The 12321-nt window shown below is 39.8% G+C and overlaps 1 protein-coding gene across 1 annotated transcript in view; it reads left to right on the plus strand.

The window, feature by feature from the left end:
• Nucleotides 1-12321, plus strand: part of UNC80 (unc-80 subunit of NALCN channel complex) — a 2761828-nt gene that overhangs the window by 1276516 nt on the left and 1472991 nt on the right. Inside the window, exon 29 of the mRNA XM_078680564.1 lies at nt 11054-11161. Within this exon, the coding sequence (XP_078536690.1) occupies nt 11054-11161 (108 nt within the window). The remainder of the gene's footprint in view (nt 1-11053; nt 11162-12321) is intronic.

Below are 12321 nucleotides of genomic sequence, written 5' to 3' on the forward strand. Positions count from 1 at the left end.
TATAAAGCGTATGTGAACTTTGAGAATACATTCTTGTGTGATGCCAGCGTCTGCATCAATATCTTTGGAACTGAAGAATTGTTTTTCGAAAACTAGAATGTGTATGATCTGTGTTTTATAAGCAGAGCTCAGTTTACTAATTTCTGTGACACCTGTGCCAAACCTAACGAGCAATGTTTCCAAAAAGGTGTATTATTTTTGCAAGTTTAAGAAATGCGTACCGTTAGCCTAAAATGTTGATAAAATGATCGCAGTACACCCCACATCTATCTCAAATGAATGACATTTTCTTTAAAACAATCCTTAACATCTTTCTTGGTTTTAAGTTCACTGATTTTTAAGTCCCTCTTCTAAATGTAATAAACTATAATAGCACTATTGCAATGACTTTGGCAAATTGTAGTCCCACTTGATTAACCAGGAACGTGTATGGGAAACTCCAACTTGGAAATGTGTAATGTATACCTCCTATTAAGTGTAAATCGTTTTGATAGGAGTCCCCAAAATATGTGTTTGCCCTGGGCCCTAATAATTGCTAAGATGCCACTGTCTATAAACTATACTAAGAGGGCATGAGTGATCTGAAAACGAATGATGAATTCAAAGTTCTTTTGAACAGGAGCCCCCAAAATAAGTTTAGACCAGGGCTCACAAATTTCTTAAGATGCCCCTTTTCGGGCTGCTGCAGTTCCTCGGCCATGCAGCATGAAGCTAATAGTGGTCCACGACTGGACCGTTGAGGCACAGTAAAGGAAGAAATAATCCAGCAGCTCACTCTTCTGGAGCAACGTGCCCCTCTAACTGGGAAGTCACTTTCTTTTAATTTCATAATGAATACATCTCTGTCAGACACCTTTCTGTCTCGGCAGTTTCTCCCATGAATATGCTCCTCCGAATGATAAAATGTTACATGGCTAGCCAAAGGCAAGCATCTTTTAAAGATGTTCACCGGTCTACATATTGCTGTCACTCAACACTGTGATGTAATCGACAATCAGAGAGGATGCTGAAGCTGTAGGATCAACTAATGCCAAAACTCTTTAATAATCAAGCAAAAAAAAAAGTAAAACATCCACCCCCTGAAGTAGGAAATCAATATTTGCACTGCTCCGTACTCCCTTCTGAACATGGGACTGTATGCAAGAGCCCATGATGAAGAAGAGACTTTTTTATTACAATAATTATTTAACACGAACATCTTTTAGAGATTGAGGCGAGCCTTACAATCTCTATTTGTGACTCAAGTGCCATTCCATTCATTGCCTGCTCTAGAAGGAAACAATATTACTTTGACATGTAACTATAATAGTAAAGATGATGAAAGGTTAAAATATTATACAAATTTTTGGAAATCCTTACCCTGACACACGTGAAGTAGCGAGTGTCAGAATGCACACAGACTGAATCACGTACATTCACAACCTTTTCAAAACAGCTGGCACCTGTGTATTTGTCTAGACGAGAGCATAGTTACTTAGGAAGGGCCGAGGCTGCTCCAAATAACAATGACCTCCAAGGTTACTGCAGTTTTGCAACATGCGGAAAAGCATAGAATCAACTCAAACAACATGTCTTGGAGTGAAGGCAGCAGATTTTTCAGGGTGCTGAGGTGGGATATCAACTAAGTGACAATGGTGTCAGAACTTGCATATTCACTCACTCATCCTCCTAAACATTCCTCTCATTGAGTTAAATGCCAGCTCCAGGGATCTGTCTGTAACCTACTTGCCAACAAAAATCAAAATTAGGGAGTGAAGAGGTGGTGCTGATCAGCACCAAGGTGGACGCACCCTCCTCCAGTAAATGGTTCAGATAATCATAAAGGTCCAACCTCAACTAGTTAACTGTGAGTCCAGATATTGTTGGCATACACAGTGTTTGTTAAAATACCCCTCACACACCAAAAGGGCCCTTGGTGTCATGCTTCATCATCAGGGTCTTCCTGTTACGCTGCGGGACGGGGCGTGCTACAACTAGCGCTTACGCTGGAGCACCTTAAATAATTGTGAGTGCTATGTGAGTTGGAGTGAGTGTAGGTAGGGTCAGGGGTGTTTGGAAAAGTGAATCTAAAATGATACCTGGTTTTGTGAAAGCAAAAAACTATTTATTAGTCAAAAGCTGGTATCGGTAAAAAGGTGTAGCGGAGACTGATAGGCTTGACAATGAGCTTAATCTCCTAGTGGCGTCAACATGTTTCGAGGCAGAACGCCTCTTCGTCAGGACGAGGTCTGATCCCTCTGTCACTCACTAATGTTGATTCACAGTATGTGCAATGTGTATATACAGGTGAAGATAATCTATACCTATGTGGTATGTATTAATTCATATAGTGTACAGTCCTATCAGTATTGCTGAATAGTGGGCTGTCACAAGCAGGGGTTAATGCCCCATGAGCCGGTAGGGTTGAGGGGTAAATGGAACTTCCATTAGGCCACGAATAGTTCTCGCATCCTCCCTCGTCCTCGGCTTTCGGAAGCTTTCGGACAGTGCTTCTCGTTGCACTGTCCCATCCCGCAGCGGAACAGGAAGACCCCGATGATGAAGCATGACACCAAGGGCCCTTTTGGTGTGTGAGGGGTATTTTAACAAACACTGTGTATGCCAACAATATATGTAACCTACTTGCCACTCATGCCTTAACTGTTTATTGTATGTGGTCAACGAAAACTTGTACTAGTCTGCCCGACTAGATCTGCTCTGTGGGAAATGGAAGACTGCACTTTCTGCCGCCACTGACAAAGGGAAGCTGGCTTTGCTACTGCCATGCTGTTCCTGTTCTGTGCAGAAGTAAAGCTTACACTCCTGCTACCCGATTTGTACCTGTCCTGTAATGAGAAAAGCGTGTGCTGATGCTACCCTAGCTGTACCTGTCCCCTAAAGAAGGAAAGCTTGCACTGTTTCTGACCAAGGTATAGCTGTTCTCTGAAAAGAGGTGTTTCCACTGCTGTAGCTCCATGAAAAAACTCAAATCATAATTTGAATGAACTTGCATAACATGCCTAGGTCAGTCAGAAGCTGTAATAGGACCCAGGCAAAACTAATTGCGGTCCCTGACCCAGAGATCCTGGTTGCAATCACAGCTTCCCAGCATGACCAAACTGTATGACCTTGGGTAACAACTGTTTTTCCCTGTGCCTCCTTTTCAGGGATCATCACATTTGAGAGTAGCTTGAAATAATTCAGTACATTATCTACAGCAGACCTGCCTCCTGGGTCAGTAATAAAATTGTCATCAGGACAGAAGGTGGAGAATGCAATATCTACCTGGGAAACCTGGTGTAATTCCCAGCATTCCCACTTGACCAAACAGTGTGACCCTAGATGCTTACTTTTCTTCATTGTGCCTCCTTTTCCATGAGTATTGCATTAGAGAGGACATGTAAATAGTTCAGGATGCACACTGTACAACTCTCTTGTATAAATTATTACCTTAAAAAAAATTAATGCACACAATGTATCAATTGCAAACATAAAATGATAATATATACTGTAAATGTATAAAAATAATAAAATAAATAAAAAAATGAATATTAAAAAACAACATTAATATTTTTTTTTTAACTATTGTTAGTTACCAATGAGTACAAAGGCTATCTATCAGATGGTAAAAATATACATATATACAATAAAATTATTACAATTTTAAAAATTATTAAAATCATTACTTCAAAAAACCATCATTAAAAACAAACAATTCACGTAAAAAATACACTTGTAGCGTTTACTATTCCTACTCGAAAGTAAGCAACAGTAGAGCAAGTGTTGAATTTTATATTCAACACTTTTATATTATGTTATATTTACTACTCCCACTCCAGCCTGAGCAACAGTAGGGAGAGTGTTTGACTTTGAAGGGGCCCAGTTTTCTAATCTCTCTCCACCCTGAGCAACAATAGGGAAAGTGCAGGACTTTTGAAGGATCAGGTTTACTATTCCCGCTCCAACATAAGCTAGAGTAAGGACATTTTTGAAGACTAAAAAATGTACAATTTACTATTCTACCTCCCAAATAAAAATATTTTTATAAGCATAAACAAATTAATATAAAATAGAATTAACAAATATATAAAAAATATATTTTTAACAACACTAAATGTATAAAAATAATACAATATTAAAACATTAATGATTAAGAATATATTAAAATTAATGTTTTCAACAATTAGAAATTATATATATTTAAAACATTTTCCAACATACTACCCCAAACATTCAACATCCACAAACACAAATTAAAATATTACTTAAAGGAAATTTTATAATTAATGCAAAAAAAACCAACTAATTATTAGACCAAGAAATACAATAAAATAACAAAATCAGTCTAACCCATTAACAATTACAATGAATTACCATTTTATTCAAAACTATCTAATAAATAATATACAAGTAAAATAATGTACATAATTAATCAAATAAACAAAAATTATAACATTGAAAACATTTAAAATTAAGTATTAAAGAAACTTTCCACTGTATTCCACACAAACCTAACAGTCTGCCCATGAATACATTCAGATGAAAGAAATCTTTAAATATATTGCCAAAACAAAATAACTCAACTATACTCAAGAAAGTATACACACTTGACATTAACATCTCATAAAAACAATAGTAAAACAACAAAATAAATACAAAATATATTGTATACAATTCTATTTAAAAATTATAAAGCACATAACATTATGATATTCTTACCTTCTATATTGTGTCCCATAATATTTATGACATCATAATATTTTTGACACAATATTTGTGACTTATGACATTTCTGAAACAATATTTTTACAAAACAACCACCCACCCCTGAGGCCGGCGAACTTGTCCTATGAAGCAAGGATTGTTTCACAATTCCTAGGAAGAAGCTTTAGCTTATAGGGGCCATATATTCAAGCTCTGAAACATGTTGATGGAAAAGAGTAGCGTCTATTGCTCTGCCCTCCAGCTGTGCTTGTGAAATCTATTGTATTTAATATATCTTAAAAAAGGCCCTTATCAGTTCCCATACCCAAAGTACTGTGTTCATCTGCTTTTGTGTAGAACTATTTTTTTATGCAAGCCTGCTTGTTGGCTGCATGTTTTTCCCTCTCCTTCAACCCCGCCCTCCTTTTACTTTTACTCCTACTGTGAGCACAGTTGTAGCTTTAACGGGGGTTGTGACTTCTAGTTTAACTACCTACTGCTTCTATTAGAAACTTGGCAGCTCAGTGAGATTATTAGGTAAAGGCTGGGATGCGACTTATTTTAACTAATGTTCGCGTACTTGTACAGCACGCAAGGCTACATTTCTTTTTTTTGCCTGACTGCACACTAAACTTGCCCTGGCTGCACACATTTGTTCACGGGGATCAGCTCTCAGAATCTCTGCTTCTGGTTTCTTTCTTTGCAGCTCATAATCAACGTAGGGATGAAAGAGAGTGGAATCCGAGAATGGCAGATTCAAGATTTCCCTTGCTTCATCGTTTCTTAGAAAAGTCCGTTTTAACTTAGAATGTGCATCACAGCACCGAGAGCACAGGGATTGTTTCTGCCCGCAAAAATGCCAATGGTAACATAGTAAGGGAAATGTGAAATTGCCTACAATAACGGAGTTACCCCAAATATCCCTGTAACCAAAAATCTGGAGGCAATGCGGAGTACTAACATTATTAACCCTCTAGGTTGTGAACACTAGTCACACAAACCTCTTACTGTAACCATCGTGTTAGTTTGTTGTGACCTGTTTGCCAGCTGCTGCCATCCGGTCAGGTCACGAGCCATTACTTTTCAATATATTACCAGAGTTTGTCTATATGAAGCTTCTCACTGTGGCACCAGTAACATCTGGAACACATGAGGAAAAAGTTTCATAGTATGTACTTTTGCGATCTTGTTCACTATACATTAATTCTCTTTAGCAATTTTAGAACAGCTAGTTATTGTTATTGTCTGTACACTGCACAGCCACTTTCATCTGGGCAATCATTATGTGCTTGCTTGTACGTTTAAATTTTGTTGAGACCTTTCAGACCTCTTATTTACTTTATCCACAAAGCAAGTCCTAACTTTGGTTAAAAAAATAATGAAGCCCAACATTTCCATTGCACCTCTGTTGTGGTTTCTTCTGGCTAATGTTAGAAAACTTAAAATGAGTCTTCTTGGCGTAGAATGTACAAATTTCATTAGAAATAATTTTCACATAGGTGCCTTTTATATTTTGAGTCGAATAGGTGCTTTCCAGGGCACATTGTGTGACTTTCTGAATGAATTGACCTTCACAGAAGGCGCAAGTGGTTCTGCTTTGTTCTGTTTGAAGATCTCATGTAAAATGAGTAGCAACAGACGCAGCATGTTTCTTTATTGGCATCATAATTTCCGCCGCAGCGCTAAGGGGGCGGGGGGGGGGGGGCGCGCGGCGGGCCCATGCTGGTGACGGGACCGCTCCGTCACCAGCCGCGGTTGAGCTGTGCTCATGACGGAGCGGTTCCGTCATGGCCCCGCCTGCTTAACAGAACACGCTGCGCAGGTGCGAAATCAGCGCCGCGCAGGCGCGTCGGGCGGGCGGGCCATGACGGAACCGCTCCGTCATCAGCACAGCGCCACCGCGGCTGATGACGGAGCGGTTCCATCATCAGCACGGAAAGAGTTAACTGGCTACAGAGCCGGCAGGCCTATTACTTTAAAAAAAGAACGTGGCATGCCTAAGACAAAATAGGAAGACCATTGTGAGACATTATGGTTTTCTTTGTGCCTGCTTTTCAAAATAAACCTGAACACATGACTCTGGTGAGTAATAACTGACCAGGTTGCCAATCTAGATCAAAGAATAATCTGCACATTAAATCGTCTCTCCTGGGCATCACACAGGGGCAAACTACTTAACTCTCTCCAGTCCTGCCCTTGTGCCACCCTTCCATTGTACAATCCATCCCTTCATTGTATGACCAGTTAAAATATGTTAGGAAAATGTAACTTTTATTCTTGAACTTGCTGCTTATTTTTCACTTTTTGGGTTTTGTCTGCACAGCACATGCTTGTGAAATCTATTGTATTTAATATAAATCTTAAAAGACGCTTTAGTAACTTACATTGCACAACTGCTCACCAAGCTACAAATTACAACAAAAAACAACTTATTATTAATCACATAGGCGAAACATATTGCATTTACCAATGCTTGTTAATCTTGTGGTATGGAGACACAAGTAAAAAACATTTCATATCATCCACATACAATTTTTTATATAGGTCTCAAAGTTTAATAAATGGAGAACATGTTAACATAAGTGACATAACCTTGCGAATAATAGTACTCTTGAATGCTTCCAAGAACACAATATGGAACCCACTGATGAAACATTGGGTAGGTGAGCATTCATCATCCTTCATAGTAGTAAATTATAATAATTAAATAACTGGTTTGGCTGTTTCTTGAAGGAGTTTTGTACTTTCTGTATATTTTTGCCTATTAACCGAAATCATACAACAGTCCTTTAATGCCTCTCACTCAATCTTTAATGTGCTGGCCACCTGTGTTGTACCTGTACTGTATGTGTGAGAAAACTGTATAGTGTTCCTTCTTCCACTGCCACCTGCCTTTGACTAATTATTTTTCTAAGGGAAGGTTTGGGTGAGGGTGTCCATGTTGTAACTTTATTTTGTTGAGAAATTTGGTATAAAAGCTTCCTCTACGCACAAAAAAACAGTTCACGTTGAAAATGCTTGAAAACATCAGTTTTTCAAATAGAGTAGTTGACTTAGTGAAATTTTAAAGGGGCCCCATGTCAGGTAAACACCTTCAGCAAAATTTTGCATTTTAGCCAGCGTTTCCTGGAGCTCAAAACCCCACTTGGCGGGATTTTGAACCCATGATTAAAGTAAAGCAAAACTACAAGCCCCACAGTTCAATTTGCTGTTGGTTGAAAAAGAACATACATAGATGATGGTTTCTTAAATCTTAGTGGCAAAGCACAGAGTAGTGAAATACAAAATAAAATGTAATACTTGGCAGGCTGTCATAGTGCATTTTCTTGCCGGCGGTTTAATGAAACAGGCCAGTTGCTAAGAGAGCAGAGATGGCATTTCAGATGCATATGCAAACACTGGGCTAACACTGACATCCCTTGGAACATCTGCATGCTAAAAGGACCTTATTTACCTGATCAATGCGGTTCTATGTGTCTAGAGGCACGGCGAAAATGATAAAAGAATTCACCCGCTCTTCTCAAGCCCATCCTCGGTGATTTGTGTGATTTAGGTGCTGTGCTTACACCACCACTGTGATGTATGTGCCCAGGGTAGAATAAGTGCATCACGTCAATTACTGAGCATGTTAATTCAAGATAGATATGCTTCTTAGGGAACTTTTGCCAAAGATAAGGTTTTAATTTTCTTTGCCAGTGTTCACTTCCATTGTGCTGAGAAAGGGCTAATGCACATCTTACCTATTACCTGCCTATGTAATGTAGAAAAACAGCGTACATAAACAAGCATTGGTAAATGCATTAGGTTTCACCTATGTGATTAATAATGCACTGTTTTTGTTGTAAGTTGTAGCTTACTGAGTAGTTAAAGTGTTATGACTTGTTTATGTACAAAACGGCAATATATTGTGATGTTACTAGTGGTATAGTATGGATAAATAATAGAACATTTATGAAAAATGTAATGAAAGAGGGAAATACTACATTTAATTGATGTAATAGCAATGTTATGTGTTTAGAGGAGTACTAACAACTTGCGGGCCTGGAACCACTGCACCTGCTGCACCCTTCAAATCATGCCCCTGGTGTATGCAAGATAACTGCATTCGTGACTGCCTGTTTAGTAGAAAAATTTGCAATATTTGGTGTTTAGAGGAGCTATGACAAATTTTGGCCCTGGTTCCACTGCACCTGCTGTTCCATTAAAATCATGACCTTATTGCCTGTAAGGTAACTGCACTTGTGGCGGCCCATTATTAGTAAAATATTGCAATATTTGGTGTTTAGAGGGGTTCCTAGAGCGTTGGGCCCCGGTGTCACTGCACCTGCTGCATCATTGAAATCGAGACCCTAATGCCTGCAAGGTAACTATACTTGTGACTGCCTATTTTGTAGTTAAATATAACAATATTTGGTGTTTAGAGGCGTTCTGACAGCTTTTGGCCCCGATGCCACGGCATCTGCAGCACCATTGAAATGATGGCCCTGTTGCCTGCTAGATAATGCACTTGTGACTGCCTGTTTAGTAGTAGAGTTTAGCAGTGTTCTGCATTTAGTGCAGTATCTAGAGCTTTTGGCCCTGGTGCCACTGCACCTGCTGCACCCATCACTCAAACCCATTTTAACTGCAAGATAACTGCAATTGTGTCTGCCTGTATAGTTCTGAAATATAGCAATATTAGGTGTTTCGAGGAGGTCATGACAAATTGTGGGACTGGTGCCACTGCACCTGATGCATCATTTAAATCATGGCCCTGTTGTCTGCAAGGTAACTGCACCTGTGACTGCCTTTTCAGTAGTAAAATATAGCAATATTAGGTGTTTAGTGGGGTGCATGGAGCTTTTGGTCCTGGTGCCACTGCATCTGCTTCACCATTCAAATCATGACCCTGTTGTCTGCAAGGTAACTGCACTTGTGGTTGCCTGTTTAGGAATAAAATAAAGCAATATTAGGTGTTTAGTGGGGTGCCTGGATCTTTTGGTCCTGGTGCAGGTACACCTGCTTCACTATTTAAACCATGACCCAAGTGCTTTTTGGATAACTGTACTTATGACTGTCTATTTAGCTGTAAAATATAGCACTAGTTGGTGTTGAGTGGAGTTATGACAACTTTCCCCTCTGGGGCCACTTGACCTGCTACACTATTCAAATCGAGTCCCTTTTAACTGCAAGGTAATTACAATTGTGACTGCCTGTTTAGTAGTCAAATATAGCAATATTATGTGTTTAGAGGAGTTCTGACAACTTTTTGGCCCAGTGCTATTGCACCTGCTGCGCCATTCAAATCATGACCCTATTGTATGTAAGGTAACTGCATTTGTGGCTGCCTGTTTAATAGTAAAATATAGCATAGTGCTTGCATATTTACTTTATTTTTAAAGTGCAATGTATATTACAACATTTAGAATTTGATCATAATGACCAAATAGCTTAAGTTGAAAAATGAATACCGGTAATACCTACTAAGTGCAAAGAAAGGTACTGATGCTTAAATAGGAAATGCAGCAAACGTTCCAAGGCTAAAGCATCTGCATTACACAACTAAGTATTAAAAAGCAAGCATTCTAGCATACTGCTAGAAACTGTGCTTTTTCCGAGGGAAGAGATCTTACTTTGACAGTGAATGGGGCTTAAACAGTGTGAACAGCTTTAGTAGAAGTATGGTAAATGAGTATAGAAAGGGGAAGTTAACAAAAAACAAAATTCCACACAGAAGGGAATAAACACAGGGAGAGGGGTTGGCCTAACGGCTAAGGCGCTCGACCTCGGACCTGGGGATCTGAGTTCGAGTCTCGGTAACGATGCCAAAAAAAACAAAACCTGTGATTGTGGGCAAATCACTTAATCTCCCCGTGCCTAAAAATAAAAAAAAATGTAACGTAACTGGTGCTATGTAAAGCACTCTGATAACTGATTCGGTTCGGTTCTAGTTCACGCTATATAAAAAAAAAAAATTACAGTAATTCGGCTATGGGAACTGATAAGAGCCCCATTTTAAGATATATTAAATACAAGAGATTTCACAAGTGGCGAAACCGAAAAAGAAGTCCTTAGAAACACTCCTTGAAGTTAAAATGCAACGAAACACACAGAGCAAGTCATCTGTAAGCAAAATATATCTTCCATTTCAAAAACACCAAAAATATCAGTTTGTCACGGAACAGAAACCAAACCATAGAGTTCAAGCTAATTCAGAGGACCAGGAATGCAACTTTCTTTGTGCTTTAAAAGCAAATCTATAACCAAAGTTGAGTCTTAGGAAAAAAGTGCTGCGGGCTTATGCATCATTCCTGGTGACACTATGTGTTATTTAGAGCTTATGTTTTTTTTCATGCCAACTTAATAATTATTGTATTGTTGTTTTCTACAGTGCCCCGATAAATCGTGCCTTCGTACGCCTTCACTAAAAAAGAAAATGTCGGAAGCTAATCTGGAAGGGAAAAAGGACACTGGAATGATAAAATACATCAGGCATCAGGTATGACGCGTTTAGGGATGTGCAACAGTTGACGCATTAAAAGAATGTGCAGTAGGTGCACTCCATATCTATACTGTGAGCGTGTAATAACTCATGATCATTTTCATTTCTTGTTTTGGTGAGATCCAGTGTTTAGTAGTGATATGTTTTCTCCCCTTATGTGTTATTTCTAGCATAATTTCCCCCTGTATCTATCTGTCTGATAATCTCGGACTGTAGTGTTCTGCATTTCGTTCACAAGCCTGTTTTTACTGTTTTGTTATTTTGCTTAACTCCTTCCATGCTCATGACGGAGCTGCTCCGTCATGAGCCTCGGTTGAGCTGTGCTCATGACGGAGCGGTTCCGTCATGGCCCGCGCGGCGCGAATTCCGCGCCTGCGCTGGACGTTCCATTGAGCAGGCGGGGCCATGACGGAGCGGCTCCGTCACGAGCATGCGAGCGCCGCTCGGCCCCCCCCCCCGCACTGCGGCGGAATTGCCGCCGCAGCGAAGGAGTTAAAAGCATTCCACTGTTTTTAAATCTATTTACAGCAAGTGAGCCTTTCTGCTTTGAAAGTCACATTGCTTAAGAATGCAAGATAGGGAGGGAGAGAGAGAGAGAGCGAGAGCGAGAGAGAGAGAGAGGGGGAGAAGAGAGAGAGAGACGATGACTAAGGAGAAAAGATAAAGGGACAATAAGTGAAAGGAGCTTCAACATAGATGATATAGTGCAACATTGACAGATAGTGATGGAAAGACGAACAATAAAGGGGCAGTCGAAGAGAGTGGGGAAAACCCAAAGGTAGTAACAGTAAATCAGGACGAGAATCCGCTTGATAATAGCTATAGTAGTACCTGCAGGCCCTCATTTCCCTAAAGCCTTGGAATGTTTACACTGCAAGAAAGAGACTGCAAACTATACAGTCATTTTTAAAACACCTGTCTCCAGGGCACAAGTCGAGGGTACACACGGGTATACTGCGTCCACCCACTCTATTCACAGGGTGGACGTCGTCGACACTGCCAAAAAGTTGGACTGCACAGAAATATGCTGAGCTCGTCTTGGTGTAATGTTTAGAGACCAGGACACTTTCAGCAGCACCTGCATGTTGTGCTTTCCTTCCAAGCAGCAATGTGCAGGCGGGTAATGGGCCTATCAGATGCCAGCTACGCCCATAACA

The sequence above is a fragment of the Lissotriton helveticus genome, chromosome 3_1, assembly GCF_964261635.1.
Source record: "Lissotriton helveticus chromosome 3_1, aLisHel1.1, whole genome shotgun sequence".
Classification (NCBI taxonomy): domain Eukaryota; kingdom Metazoa; phylum Chordata; class Amphibia; order Caudata; family Salamandridae; genus Lissotriton; species Lissotriton helveticus.